Source organism: Nasonia vitripennis, chromosome 3, assembly GCF_009193385.2.
Source record: "Nasonia vitripennis strain AsymCx chromosome 3, Nvit_psr_1.1, whole genome shotgun sequence".
NCBI lineage: Eukaryota > Metazoa > Arthropoda > Insecta > Hymenoptera > Pteromalidae > Nasonia > Nasonia vitripennis.
Window position 1 is genome coordinate 21,533,381 of NC_045759.1, and position 15,935 is coordinate 21,549,315.

General features: G+C 47.1%; 1 protein-coding gene across 4 annotated transcripts in view; it reads right to left on the bottom strand.

Annotated features, from left to right (window-relative positions):
* Window positions 1–15,861, bottom strand: part of LOC100117794 (tyrosine-protein kinase Btk29A) — a 72,365-nt gene extending 56,504 nt beyond the window's left edge. The window contains exons 1-4 of one of the 4 annotated variants that reach the window (XM_008205221.4): window positions 14,340–15,072; window positions 11,754–11,947; window positions 11,513–11,539; window positions 1,119–1,371 (exon numbers count right to left, since the gene is read on the bottom strand). In XM_008205221.4, coding sequence (XP_008203443.1) covers window positions 1,119–1,371; window positions 11,513–11,539; window positions 11,754–11,921 — 448 coding nt within the window. In that variant the 5' untranslated portion in view covers window positions 11,922–11,947; window positions 14,340–15,072. Of the gene's footprint in view, window positions 1–1,118; window positions 1,372–8,178; window positions 8,604–11,512; window positions 11,540–11,753; window positions 11,948–14,339 lie in introns of those variants that run through there. The other 3 variants (XM_003425609.5, XM_001601888.6, XM_016984582.3) reach the window with 3 other exon arrangements.
* Window positions 15,862–15,935: the final 74 nt, after the last annotated feature.

Consider the following 15,935-nt stretch of genomic DNA (forward strand, 5'->3'; position numbering starts at 1 on the left):
TTTTGAGAGCTTTTAAAAATGCATTTTGGCAGCATTTATCATATTTCAATCTTAAATACAATTTAATAGATGCTGCGGGTGTAAAAATTGCAGTTGGAAAAATATTTATCATTAAAAGGTACTTGGCCTGATTCTATTTCCCGGAAAAAATCGTGCAGACATATTAATTCAAATCTATTTTTGCCAGAATTAAAACATCCCCAAGTGTCATGACGATGCATTACGGCTAGATTTATCGCGCGTAATTAGGCCTTTATGTACACATTGCCGTGTTTACTTAAGATGTAATATGTGTCGCCTAATTTTGTAAACGCTGCGTTTAATGTGTTTCTCGAAATTTATGTGGGAATTCTGGAGCAACATAATAAGGACGGAGCAATGCTGCATCTTCTCGGAAATTAGTTGTGCAGTGATAAAGATCAAAAGTTACCGCATCTGCGTTAAGAATGCGATTTGTAATGCGAAAATAAACAAATCCAACTTTTACTTTCGCATCAATTACCATAAAACAAAAACTAATTAATATCGCGTGCTTTTACGTTCCTAACAAAAGTATCGCTTTTACGCGTCCTGGAGAAATTACTTCCACATTCTCCGGAGTACACTTCACGGCGTAAAAAGTTGCATCCGCGCGTGCATTGAACGGAAGGATAACGCGAAATAAAAATGAGTTTCAGAAGCGCGTCGGCGCGTTTGACGGCCTCAAGCAGCAGCAGCAGACTATCAAACTTGGTTTAACACCGAAAACTTTGCGCAGCAAGCATGCATGCCCGCACACTTTCATCGCGCGCGCGCGCGGCAATTCGTATAGCAACGCACGAGGCAAAAAGAGTGCAGAGAAAAGCACTCTTATATATACATCAGAGCCTGGCCGAGGAAAGATAAAGCGGTAGCTGGGAAGAGAAAGAATACAATGGGGCTCTTTCGGCTAGAAAAATCCGCTGGACATAACTTTCACACTCCCACGCACAGCTATGAGCTTTGCGCGCCAAGTTTTTCAAAAGTCGGCTCTTGAGTTCGCTGCGCGCAAATTGTCAGCTATAACCGCCGCTATGAGTACATCGATTGTACACACACACATATATATATATATATAGAACACATCGTGCGAGACTCACCTGCGCGTATGGCTCGAATCCAGTCGGCCCTGTCCTGCTCCCTGGCGGCGACGAGGTATAGGGTGTACTCCTGTCCGGCCTCGCGATAGCCAACCTGGAATGGTAGGCCTGGGGGTACATTACCACCGCCTCCACCCCCACCACCACCGCCGCTGGAATCACTCCCGGCCACTTCAGTCGCGCTGCCCCCAAGGGTGGCCATCTCCACGACGTGGACGCTCTCGACGGCGATCCTGCCGCGCTCCTTGCGCCTCTACAACAGACAGACAGACAGAGGATTTCGCAGACCGCTTACTCGCTTATACGTGCACGCACCTTGGCTGTACACGGCGTACAATGTCGCCACTGCGCTGCAGCTCTATACTTGTCGCGGACACCTCATAGATCACGGCCAGACTAACAGCACCGACCGTGGCGTGAGAGAGAGAGAGAGAGAGAGACAAGAGTGGAAAGACGGAGCTTTGCGCGCCGTTCTTGACCAGCTTTTCTCTCGCTGTATATGGCTCTCTTTCTTTCTTTATGGGCGTGTGTACCTTTCCTCGTCTCTTTCTCCGCGCGGCGGGTTAGTTCGGCTTGGACATTTTTCTACTGTTAGGAGTTTGCGGAAGGGATTCGTGCAATGACGCCGAGATTTCCGGACGTTTTTTCTTCGTTCCTCTCAGCCGGGATAACCCCTTGCGCTTTGTTACACGATCGCGGAGGAGAGGCGTGTTTCGTTACGTTTTTCTTACTCGAACATAGTTTTATAATTTTTAGCTGTTCAAAGTGAAATTCGAGATAGATCGACGACGCGTCGTCTGGTTACACTCGGGACTAATCTACTGCGTGAAATATTCAGAAGCGAAGCATCGATTCTTGGTTCAAATTTACGCTTCGCTAACTTAATTTAGGATGAAAATTACTTTGTGTAACGGCATAATGGCGGTCTGTACATGGCGTACAGTTTGAATTTGAAAACGCAGAGAGCTCCGGGTTTCAGTTGACCATAAAAAGATACACCGAGAGGAACGTGTAAATTTAACAAAGCAGGGCACACAGGATAAACCTTGTGTAGGAAGTTTAGCCGCGACCGTCATATTTAAACACCGGTAATACGGTTTCTCTTTCTGAAAAGGATGTGCGTTGCTTGGCTTCACCGCAAAAAGTTTCACTGCGCAGCGTAAGTTGAGCTTAAAACGAGTATACATCAATTGTACACTTTTACAATCGCAAATTTAAAAACATCCACAAGTTGTTAACGACAACCGACGTAAAACAAGCGTATTCGATTCATAAAATTATCGAAGCTTTCGAGAGATTCAAGCTGTACATCCCTTGTATAAGGCGTACAAGGATAACCCGGGGGGGGGGGGGCATAGAAGCTGCTTTGAAATCTTCTAATTAGCGAAGGCACGATCCAATTAAAAATTCCAAATTAGCAAAACCGGCAGTGCAGCGTATTACATGCAAAGATAAGCCAGCAAGAGAGAAAGAGAGAGAATTTGACGCAAGAGCCCGGAGTGCAATCTCAAGAACAATGTCCGATTCGTCCCCTGCGGGCTATGTATACAAGACATATAAGGTTTAGGCATATATACATACATACAGCGTGCACACATGCCCTCGCTTAAACTCCGTCGAGAGACGACGACGACGACGACGACGACGTCGGCCGAGCTGCTGCATGCACAAGGTAATAAGCTCGCGAGAGCCCCTGCGTACGACGAGAGAGCGGCCCAGCTCGCGAACGTTATCAGAGGAACGTGTTCCAGCTCTCTTCGCTGCACATGCACAGCTGTATAGCGAGCTATCCACCCGACCACACGGAGAGAGACGCAAACGAGAAGAGCTTGCGCCCGTAAATTTTGCAGCGCGCGCTTCGTCACGTTCGCTTTGATTTTTTTATTAAAAGAAGCGTTTAAAAGGAGAGCTGCTTCTTCGCTCGCTTTCTCCTGCACTAAAGCTCTCGCTCCATTTTTGTGTTTCTCGGCTTTTTTTCAAAGGAATAACACAGCGCTCTGTTGCGTCGAGCGCGCGCGAGCCGCCCACGCGGAAGTACGAGAAAGAGAGACGTCGCACTTTTTCTCGGTTTTTCTCTTTTCTCTCTCTCTCTCTCTCTCTCTCTCTCTCTCTTTCTACGAGAGACGCGGGATAATGAATTATAGAGGAAGCTTTAATTTCAAAAGTTTTCGAATTTTACCCGCCATTCTCTCTCTCTCTCTCTCTCTCTCTCTCTCTCTCTCTCTCTCTCTCTCTCTCTCGCTCGGGCCGGCTTTCTTGGATTAATCTCCGTCCTTTCAGAGCCGAACGAGTATACAAACAAAGGAAGAGAGGAGAGGTGATTCCCGCTGAAAAGACTCGCAGCGGAAAATCAAATGTTTAATCATTCATTTGAGCAGCGATTCGAGAGTAATTCATCGTAAAATGGCGCCTCCTTTACAACTATGCATAAACAATGAGCCTCGGCTTTTAATTACTCCGTTGTCGACCTTTTTCTCAACTATACTCTCTCCTCCTCGACTTTTAATCGGTCTCCCGATGAAAACCGCGAAAAAAGCGTATACTCTGAAATAATTAGATTATTGCAGTCAAACATTACGCAGCAGCCGCAAGCGCTTGTCCCGTCGACCGAAAATAATATTTCGCGCGCGGCAGTGGCTCAAAAGCTGCCGATATTTTTAATACACAAGCGAGCACGGTGGAAAAAGTAATTATGCGCGCGCGGGCGGCTTCAATTGTGCCATCAGCGGTGCGCGCGACAGGTTCGTTTTTCGGCTGATATTTTGTTCCAGCGGCGCAAAAAAAAAAAAAAAAAAGATGACGAACTTGTGGGAGGAAACACACGCTTTGGCAGAGAGCATATAGGAGTAGAGGCGCTGTTGGAAGTGCATGTCGAAAAGTAGGTTAATATAAGAGGGCTCGACGCTTAATTAATGTGTATAGCCTATGGGTTCGACCGCTCTTTTAATGCGATGGAGATCATTACAAGCTGTGCGCTCGTCGCTGAGCTGAATATAGATAGAGTGGAGGGAAAAAAATGAGGGATCGAAAAGTGGTGGGAAAACGCGCGGGCGGTATATGAAATCTGGAAGCTTTGAGAGGAGCTTTCTCTATTTTCGTATCCAAATTCAATTTACATATAAGTTACTTGGCGCAGTCGCACACCACCGTAATAAATAGCCGAAAAGTTGTAAGCTACAGGAAAGAGGCCAGTCCCAAAACTGTTTTGCTTCGGACATGACACGCGTAGTTATAACTTTCGAGCGACGAATCACGAAAGAAAACGCAAGCGTATCAAAACAGAGCCTAAGAAAACCGTCTGGATTTGCTCGCGCGAGATATTCCGACTTTTACGTAAGAAGCCATGTTATTCTATCGCCCTCCTAAAAGAGGCGTTATAATATAATAATACGTATCTCGAGCGCGCTTCAATAATTCATGCGCCAAAGCGGCGCGGGGTAAAGAATGTCCGAGCGCGATATTCACGAGGAATCGAAAATCCACTTTAAAACGACGCATTCTCTAAGCCTCTCGATCTATAGCTCTCTCGTACGAAGCTCTTATTCGAGGAATCATTTTCCCCAAGACTTTTATACCGGAGCTAAGCGCGCATTATGATGCCGGCGCGAGCGACGATAGATAGATGTATACAATATCTCGCGAGCGAAAATCGCACTTGTCCCGATTCTTTGTCCGTGCGCGAACTGGCGGATCCGGAACGCGAGAATATATAAGACGGGCCGAATAAATAAAGAAGAGAGAGAGAGAGAGAGAGAGACTTCTCGATAAACGGATTTTCGTGTTTCTCAGGCAGCAGATCGCACGAGGGGATATATCGTGTGTATCAGGACTTTGTTGCTGGCTTTCAGATTCCAGTTGGCAGCTGAGCTCCTGCCAGCCCGCGATATTTTATTTGCCACGTGGAGCATGTGGGTGGGGGGATATCGTCCTCTTTTCGCTGAGTCGAGAGAAGCTTCTCTTTTTTATTGTTTATTTATTTTTTCTGTTGATTTCGAAAATTTTTATTGAATTCCACTACGCTGATGATGATGCGACGGTTATTATAGGGAAACGAAAACGAAATAGGCGAGAAAAATGTATATACCCTAGGGGAGTAGTGCAGCTGCACGAATGCGAGGAGCATATTGAAATTGAGTAACTGATGTGTGCAGCCTGCGTAGTGGTAACAAAATATTTTTGCTGCTTCTATACGTGAAAAGGGTATCCTTGCGTTTTGCATTCGATATACAACCAACACGTGTGTGACCCGAATAAATATTAACAAAATTTTAAAGTCTTCATCGCGCTGCGCGTACGCAGTGATAAAGCTGGCGGGCAAGTATATCATTCGAAAATTATTTCGAACGATTTTTTTTTTCCACAACGTATTCGCTAATTGAATTTTATCGAGGGTGTATAGCCGAATTTAGATTGATTTCCGTTGGAAGAGGGACTAAAGCGAGCTGAGACTTCGAAATTTTTTCGTGCCCGCGCGCTCGAAAGTGTGTCACTGGGTTACGGAAGGCGAATCCTTGAAAATGAATACACAAGAAACTTCGTCGATGGCTAAAGTTCATTTTTATTCGTTTTCAGAGCTTATACCGGCTTCTGATCTGTAAGCAAGTTTGTTTAACTGTATCTGTATACGCAAAGCAAGTACTCTTTGCACAAGTAGCTTATTTATACGGTATACGAGTTGATTAAAAATTTATCGTGATTTTTAACCTTTACACAGGATCGTCAGTCTCGAAATGAATTTATTCTTCAACAAAGTTCCATCACTTTTTCAAAGCTAAGCGAAATCACCTCATTAAACATTTATGAAAACACGACACGGGCCGATTAAACTCCTCGAAAATTAAAAACTCCCGCTCAAACACGCTATATACCGAGAAGAAAAAGGGCTAGAAAAGAAGAAGCCAACTAGGATCATAAGACGCGAGAGAAAAAAAGGGTAAAACGGCGGAAAAGAGACGACGCCTTAGCTCGTTTCCATTACACGCCGCTATTTTTTCCGGTCGGGTAAAAAAAAAAAAAAGAAAAAGAAAAAGAGAACCAGCCAGCTATACTAGCCGGCATTCAGAGAAGTTAAGAAATGTGCTCTCAGTCTCAGAGAAAAACACCCGGCTAATAACCACTTTTTTTAATGGAAAAAATACGCAGAGACCTGCGCTACGCTGAGAGCGCGGTGCCTTTCATTCTCTCTCCTCTCTCACTCCGGTCAACTGTGCATAGGCACCTACTCGCGCGCGCCAGGGCTGTTTCTTTCGGATTAATGGGAAAGTCGTCGCCGGCGCGTATTCCCCAGAGAGTAGCTGCACCTACGTACACTCGCACACGCCTATACACGTACACGGATAGCTAAAGAGCGTATAGGAGCTTCGAGAGAGGAAAAACGGAAAGGGGCAGCTCGAACAAAAGCAATCGAAATTAACATCAACGCCGCAGCCCAGTTATATATATATATAAGGCGCGAGATGTATATATAGAGCGTCGGCCGGCGGTATTATGAGATGCCCGCCTATTCAGAATAATTTCCGCGGAACTTGCAGCGCGAGAGCTGGCGCTTCTCTCCCTCTTTCTCTCTCTCTCTTATATTGCGCGAGCGCCGAGATTTCGCGAGAGAGAGAGAGTTTTTCATTAAAACTCGCGCTCGCGAATATTGCCGCTCGCTATCGCCCAGCCGCCGAGAGGAAGACAAGAGCAGACGTAACTCTCGGCTATGGCTCTTGACTGACTGGCCGACTCGCTGAAGGGCTGTACTATATAGTCGACTTTTTCCAACTTTCCTATACTGCTATTAATACTCCAGCAGCGCATCCGCTTCTGTGTTTTTTCTCTCTCCCTTTTACGCAGTTTAGAAAATGAAGGCAGAGCGCTGATCGGCCACTATACGCAGAGCGGGCGAGTTAACCCTTTTTTTCCCCGGCGTATTCCCGGCGCGCGCGTTGCGGAAAATTCGATTGGAAATTTTCGCGCGACTCGCTGAATCCCGAAATGAAAAAAATAAAAAAAAAAACAAACAACAAAACGGAGGGACGACTCTGTTTCGGGATTTATTTTGGATATGAAGCGAGAGCGATTGAATTCGCAGCCGAGGGGGCTGCAGTTTGCGCGAATGATGAATGATGAAATTATAAACGTTTATCAGCGATTATATTATACCTCGCGATGGCTGTTTGATCGATTTCGCGCGTGCACAAAGAATACGAGGGAATTTATATTTTTTATTAAATTTTTTTTTCGTCATCTGTTTCGCGCGATTTGTCGCGCGTCCCGTTAATCTTCGGCCGTTTGTTCTCGTTACTCGCTCGCGCTTGTCGTTGAAATCGATAAAATCGTAAATTCCCTTTGCTCCGCTATTTTTTCTCGAAATAAAATCATTTTATGTACAAACGCGTTTCGAATTTCAATCAAGCTCGAGAGAGAAAGACCAAACGCGCAAGCAAATCCGCGCCTCCTGGGGGGAACTGCAGGTTCTCCGAAAGAGCCATCAGCGAGATGGCTGATATTCTCTCTCTAATTGGTCTAGACCGCGTTTTTTCCGACCACAACTGGAGAACGCGGCGCGCGATATAACCGAGCGAAATCGAGCTGTTTCATCATCTCGACTCGATGTTTTATATAAAATTTGTAAAACGACAAAAAGAGCCATACACCGCAAAGCGAACACGTCACACCGAGTCCACTCCGATATTCGTCTATATCTCTCGCGCATCGACGCACCGGTGTCCCCCCGGACTACACACACACACACACACACACACACAACATCGACATTTAGCAAAATCAATATTGAAACGGGTCGAATATAAGCCTTTATAGCGAACGTGAATTCGAATTCGTGAATGTTGCGCGATTTCGCATAAACACACGACTGTCGTGTGCCAAAGCCTCTGCTCGTGTCTCGACGTCGAATAAAAAAGGAGAACAAATAGGCCGCGGACACGTGTTTCCGGGGACGCAATTTCCCGGAGCGTAACGCGATGGGGGGACGACTCGGAAAGAAGAGAAAGATAGAGAGATAAACGAGGTACTCGAGTGGGAAGAACGATCCGCTATAAACTGCATCTATACATACAGATATACAGAGATAGCGGCAGCTCACCTCCGCGCTGTCCTCGGAGGCGGCGCAGATGAGAAGGGATTCCGCGGATGCGGAATTGGGTCGCGCTAACTGGAACGACGCCGTGGCGAACCGTTGGCTGGGCGCAGTATCGTGAGGCGGCAGAGTCCTCCTCCACGTGTTCCTCCTTTCGTCTTCTTCCTTCTCTCTTACGTGCAATCGATCTTAAAACCGATCTCGACGCACCAACCGATTTACGACGATATTCGAATCTCCCGCGCGAACGGTAACGACGAGTGTCAAGGCCAATGAGTGCGTTCTCTCTCTATATATATATACGTGCAGCGCGACTGCACGCGAGGATCGGAAAGAGTTGGAACTCGACGCAGCAGCGGCTACCGACTGAGACGCTTCTCTGGCTCCCGCGCCGGATGGAGTCGAGAGGGTTGGTCCGCTGCTGCTGCACGAGAGGGAGAGGGCGCGCCTGCGCTGCCAATTTTCCACATGGTCCTAGCTCTCTCTCTCTCTCTCTCTCTCTCTCTCACTCTCCCTCCGGACGAGCGAACCCCTTCCTCCTCGTCGAGGCGTGCGCGCGAGCGATTTCGCCCCATCTCGCTCTCTCTCGCGCGCGCGCGCGCGGCCCTCTATCGCGTGCATATATATATATATCTGTTCCTCTGTTCCCCGAGGCTCTCTCGTGTATATGCGCGCCCCCCTCATTCATCCGGCGCTGCGCCCGCGGAGTATAGGCGCGCTCGTATGCGCAAATTCTCATTGCGGGGCGATTTCTATGCGGCCCGGAAATGCCCCGTGAATTGCTCACCGAACTCTCTCACTGTGTCTGCTTATTACGTCTACCCGCTGCATACTGCTGCCCCTATAAGTACTCGAGATCACCTTTGTGTGTGTTTGTGTGTGTGTGTATACGCGATGCTTGATTTATACCGTCGGCAGTTTTTCGCGACTTTGGCAAATGCCTCGCGGCGGGGCTATCTGGCTAATGTCGCGGTCTTTTTTCATCGGCGGCGCAGGAGGGGGTGACTCGATCAATTTTCGAGTACAGCGCGGGTATATTTTATGCTAATGGAGATAAAGCGCCGCGCCTACGCTTTTAATATTGTTTCATCAATCTTGTGTACGTAGGCTTTTTATTTTGTTAATCCAACCAGCTACGTCTTGCGAGCGTATGGATAAAAGGAGGAAAGTTTGCAGGACGCGCGCGATCTCGATTCCTCTCTCCGATTCGGCCGTTACAGGTGAAAAACTGGTGCGCGCGAGGAAACTTTTCTATTAACATATAGGCAGAGAGCGAGCAGCCTTCGGACCGACCCTCGGAGCTAGAGCATAATAAATTGCTCTTCCTTACCCGGCGTATGCCTCCCCAATCTCTTACTTGGCCCTCGGTCCGTATACAGGCCGTTGGCGCTGGTTATTTGGACTTTGGCCCACATTATGCGCGGGAGAATGGAGGAGCGCCCCGACGTCTTATTAGCCGCTTTTCCATAGCTATAGGTAATTCGAGATCTGTGCGTTGGATCTGTGGTCAGAATAGCTTTTCATTATTAAGCGTCGCGAAAATAATGGACCGTTTCGTAGCTCGCCGAAGGAATAAACCGATCCGCGAAGTTCGCGACTCGATAACTCGATACACTCGGGGCTAAAACCATTCCGTCGATAGCGCTCGCGATCACAAACTTTTTAATTGACTGATAAATTTATCAGTTTACCAGATCATCCTCGTTACTCGCTCTCTTACCCAAAGTTGATAATCGTTCGTAATGAGAGTATATTATACGCTGGATAAAAGTGTATATTCACAACGGTAGTTAACTAATTATACAAGTGTGCTCGAAATCTGCCTCTCTCCCTCCGGCCGCCGCGAAGTCGAGAAACTCCGCAGGACCAGATTAAACGCAAGAACCTTAACGAGCTCCGGATCCGCGGCATTAAATTACCCTCGCTGCACCCAGCAGCGGCAAACAATAACGTATATGCGCGTTCTCCAGAAGTCGAGGGAGCGAGAGACAGCGGTGCAATCGATTTCCAACAAAGCAAAGCGCACAAGCTAGCAGTGGCAGCGAAGCAAAGCACAAAGCGAAGCTACGAAAAAAAGAGACAAGCATCGAACCAGTCCCTCCCACCAATACCAGCAGCAGCGGCCTCTCATTTTCCCTCGATCCTCGTCAGCGCTCTTTCTCTCTCTCTCCCTCCCTCGCGAAGCCTCATCCTGATTTGTCGCCTCGTAAAACCCCGAATCCCTCTATTCTTTCCTTCTCTCCTCATCTGTATATAGCTATACACGATATGCGCATGTGTGTCTCCGCTGCAGCAGCGGCGGCGGCGGCGGCCGAACGGGAATCGCTTAGCTTCCGGTGCCTCGAGTGCCTCAGAAATGAGTCAGCCCCGGCGAGACTCTCTTTCTCTCCCTGCGTCTTTAGGTGCGCTTCTTCGTCCGTGTGAACCAGCGCGCGGTGAATTCCTCGAAGATGACGAGCTCGCTCTCTTTCCTGCGCGGCTCTCTGGAGAATACGTCAAAGATTTTTCGAAAAATAGACTCTGAATTTTCTGCGACGCGGATCGCACACGCTTTTATCTCTTTTCTCCTTTCAATTTTTCGAAGCTGCTGCGCGAGCTGGATAAGGACGTGAAAAATGAACGCCCGCCCCGCGATATTGCGTGTATCAGCGCTTTTTTCCCTCGCCGCGAGACGCTGCGGGGATTACGCTGTGCCGCTATAGCCGAGCGCTTGTGGCTTTCCGCATTCTGTTATATAGGGTTATCCTGGCTCGTGATACCGATTTTGCGGTCGTAAAGTCGCTAAACAGATTTGTTGCGAGGTGAAAAACGTTATTTACAACGCGGAATCGAGTTGTTAATGAGTGCTTTGATCGTATGCGGTTAGGCTAAACTTGTGCGGAATGAAGCGCTGGCGTGCGGTAATTTGACAGTTGTTCAGCTGTGTGTGAGTCACCGATGCTGTGCGAGTTGTGGTTATTTTACATGTGCAGTGCTCGATCGTTGATGGCTTCGAAGAGACTCTGTTTGTGAGTTTTGTGAGAAAATTACGATTGCAACGATTAACAAGGTCTCTTGCGAAGTTGGCGTTAACGTACGTGATTTTTTCATATTTTTTTTTTTTGCGTATTACACCTAGCACGTACTATACTCTACGAAACAAAAATGTAAGCTATTAAAAATACGTGATAACTTCTAGCGTGAAAAATAAAGTAAAGTGACCAGATTGACTGAATTCATCGAGGAAAAGTTTCGTCTATGCGTAAAAAATGATATGTAAAAAAATGAAGCAAAAAACTTACTTCCTAAAAATTGAGTAATCTTCGTCACTAACCTCAATTTGTAGGCAGAAAAACATTTTCTAGAATAAATATGAAAACATTCAGTAAGAAGTTCATGTTAGAGAGAGAGAGAGAGAGAGAGAGAGAGAGAGAGAGAGAGAGAGAGAGAGAGAGAGAGAGAGAGAGAGAGATGTTGATGATCAATGAATCATATATGCTATTATTAATCGCATAGAAATGCAATGTTTCGCGTTATCATCTCAAGAGCATTGTACACACGCGTGCGATAATTACCTCGCCGTTTCCATCGTAGTAGACGAGATGCTGACGGGTCAAGACGAACCAGCGCTGCTTGTAATTGACAGGTGTGAAGCGCTTCTTGTTCTGCGAGCGCTTCACCATGAAGCCTTGCCTCACAATATCATTTTCTTGGGGTTCGAGTTTTCCATCCTTCCCTGCCATCCCTTGCCGAAGTGTCTGAGTTCAGCCTGAAAAGTAACGCACATCAGCTGTGTGTATGACACGTATTTATAGAAACGACAATTAGCGCGCGCGTCATTTGAATTATACACTCGGAACCGTTAAATTTCGGCGAAATTAATTACGATAAATCATTCCTTTCGTTATTCATGCACACGCACACAGAAACTCCCAAGCGCGCGCTCATTATATTACAATGGGCTAGAAAGCAAACTTCCCAGGAAGTCCCAACTTTGATAAAGTAATTCAGCGAGAGGAGATGACAAAGCAGGAAAAACTTTATCATATCTCTCTCTCTCTCTCTCTCTCTCTCTTTCTCGCTTGACGCGCATATACTTGGTTTACTTTTATTGCGCGAGTGCAAAACGAAAAAAAGCGCGCGCACTTTAAACTTTCTGTCGCAACTCCATTTGCTAAAGTAAATCCCGGCAGCTGCTGCCACGCGATGAGAAGAGAGAAGGAAAACGCAACAAGTGCTATATACAGTCTTTCGATATCCTCCATCAGCGCAAAACGCCGCGATGTAAAATAATTTTCCGCGAGCTCTCATTCCCCCGATATCATATACTCGCAAACACACGCGCGCGCCGCGCAATGGCACTTACGCGCGCGGAAAGTAAAAGGATCGGAAAACCGAGAGTCGCGCTGGCATATCATGTAAAGTGCTCATGAGAGACTCTGTGTGTGTGTGTGTGTGTGTGTGTGTGTATAGTAGCGCTGCAGAAAGAGAGAGAGAGAAAGAAGAACGCACGAAAACAATCACCGATGCCCTTGAAAGCGTGCACGCTCGCGTAAATGTGTAACGCGCGCACGCCTGTTTTGACAAAGAGACTCATTTTTTTTCTCACGCAGAAAAATGCGCGAATATACAGTGGAGAGACAAATTGCGAAGGGAAGAGAGCATAGTGTATTTATGAAAAAAGCGGAAACGGCCCGAAGACGTTATCTTTAACGGGGTGCACGCAAAATTTTTATCTTTAGTATTCCACTGAAAGAGACGCACGTATTCGCTAAACACCACTTTTTCCGCCGCGCGTAGGATAGAGTTTACGCTTTCCTTTTATAGGGGCTAAACTATTTTTAGGAAAGGCTATTTTCGCGGGAGACCGTTTCGGCGTGTGCGTCAAAGCGTGCGGGCTTATGTCTCGCTGCGCGTATAAAGTTTGCGCGTACGGGAAAATCGCGCGAATGTGGGAGAATCGTTGGGCTCGATTTGGAATATACACGCGAGTCGGGAAATTTATCGACTTTGTTTTATTTTAACAAAGCGTGTACAGGCACTTGCGAGTACGAGGATCGATTAGTCATATTTATGGGATCGGCTATTCTCGACTCGCGACTTCTACGACCCAATTTTCACGACTGCTTCCCTTTGATGCACTTTTGTTATAGTCGTAAAGTCTGTAAACGTTTGTTTATCGAGACGTAAAATTTCCCGTCCGTTAAAAGCCTAGAAGAATCGAGTACGCGACCCGTTAAAATTCTAGAAGATAAACGAGACTCGGGGGAAGTCCTTGTATAACGCAAACAAATTTAGACTACACTTTCCCTGGAACCATATATCTCGCTCTATCTCTCTCTCTATATATACTGCTGTGCATACGTGTGACGGTCCCCCCGAAAAAGAGAAGGAGAGAAAAAAAATCCTCATGCATATTATAATGCGCTTATTACAACCGCATCTATAATGCACGAGTACCGAAGAATTTCAAAAGAAATGCCTCTCCTTGAATTTTCCATAAAAACAAAAGAATATATCCGCTTACGTATATTTTTTCCTAATAAAACACGAGCTCCCGGGAAACGGAGCGTTTTAATCTTCCCAAATGACTCCTCACGAAAAATGTCTTCGATTATTTTTTTCTCTCTTGCTTCGATGTAAAAACAACGATGTGCGCGCGGCGTTGCGAGACAAATCACATGTTATTTTTTCGCGAAACACGTGCAATTCAGAAAAAGATTTCTCGTAGCTAATGCCTGATTCTGATTCATAGGAGCGAAACCAAAACATTCCACTGTACGTACGGCCGATTCGATCGGTCACCGCTTCAGCGTCGAGTCATTATCTTCGATCTTGGAAATAATTGATCTCTTATAAATAGGCAAGTCTGTAGCAGGCTGCGTTGAGAGACAAACGAAACTGCAGGCTTCGTTACGTGACGAGCACAGACACGCGTGTGCAGGTGTGCTTTTTTCTCATTCCGCGAAAAGTCCCGATACAATTGCGCGCAACGAGACCAAAACAAAACACACCAGCCGTCGTGCACACACAGCTGTAGCGGCGTGAGAACAACAAAGCCCTGCGCGCGGTGGAATAGATTCGAAAAAAACACATGCTTGCACGTATACACACACACACACACACATATATATATATATTTATATATACACCCAACTCACCATGCACGAGACGAAAGATTCCCTGGGGAAGGTGTCGTACGGGACGTAGTTGACGTGCTGGACCGCAGGAAGATGTGCGTAAACGCGAGCGAGTAGCTGTCAGAGGGACTGGCCGGTCCTCGCTGGAACGTTGCTTCCTCGGCAGCTGGTTGCTGCACGCCCGGCACAGAGCCGCCGCCGACCGGCTGCCCCGCAGCAGAGCCTCCTCCTCATCGAGGTGTCGCACGCACACGCACCGCTCGATTCTCTCTTCCCGCGATATTCTTCTCTCTCGACGCACGATCTCTCCCTCTGTGCGTGTAAATTCCTGTCCTGCGCGACGACGCACTGTAGCTATCTCTCTTTCTCTCTCTCTCTCTCTCGCACTGGTTCGGCGGCGATGCGTTATCTTCTCGCCTTATCTCTGTCCGTCTCACTCGGCGACGCTGGTTCGCGCACACTCGCGGAAGCACGCGCTAGGAGCGGGAAACTGCTCGTCGCCGTCGGCGCATGTTCGAGAGAGAACTAGCTGCGTTAGGTAGGTTATGGACACCGTGCAACACTGGCTCGTCGTCGGGGAGGAGGAAGAGCCCGAGAGCAGCGTGTCGCACGCGCGGCTGCTGCAGCCCGAGACCGAGAACAGAACAACAGAGAGGAGAAAGAAGAGAGAAAGGATAACGCGCGCGCGACTGCTCTCTGCTCTGCAGCAGCACCACCGCGCGTGTATGTGTGTGTCTCTCTCTCTCTCTCTCTCTCTCTCTCTCTCTCTCTCTCTCTCTCACGGTATGTGTGCGTGAGCGCCGCGGTGTTGCACGATTTAACACACGGCGCGCCGACCAGATCGTCGTCGTCGTCGGACCGCTTATTTTATGCCGCTTTGCCAATCGCTCTCTCTCTCTCTCTCTCTCTCTCTCTCTCTCTCTCTCTCGTCTCCTATAATCCGTTCAAGTGATAATCGAGGCTCCGTTTTTGCAGGAGATTTCGAGAGGAACGATTTTTCGATTTCAGGCTTCGAGCTTGCGCCTTTTTTGGAGGCTTCTTTGCACACGTGCTTTTCGCGCAGGTGGAAAAGCGACTTGTCGCGCACACGCATAAACTCAGACTGGATCCGTTCGGCGAACTTTCGGAATTTGCAAAATTTCGACCTTATCTCCGCTGCTTATACACCGGCTCTTGTATTTGCGTGATTGCAGCTGAGCTAATAACGCATTGTTTATTTCCCCTCCGTTTTGACATTTTCCAGATATCAAATTACGATTGACTTGGAATTTCGCGTAAACTTTGTGTAACGCGACGACCTCCGTCGGCGAATAAAGAATGAAGAAGAGGAGACGATCTCCCGCTCTCTGCACGATATGCAAATATCGTATAGTGCACCGATCGCAAAAAGTATAATCCGGAGTCGCAGAAAGTAATTTGTCTCCTGCGCTTATTTATACGCCTCGAGAATCAGTAGTGAAAGTCTGAACGTGGTACGGCTACACGCTGAGATAAATAAATATGCAAATTAATAATGCAAATTATTTTTATTAAAAAAAAAAAAAAAAATCATCACCGTGAACAAAGCCAGGAATCTTGGCAACACTGTTGTCGCTGTACGGAACCGAGGCTCGATGT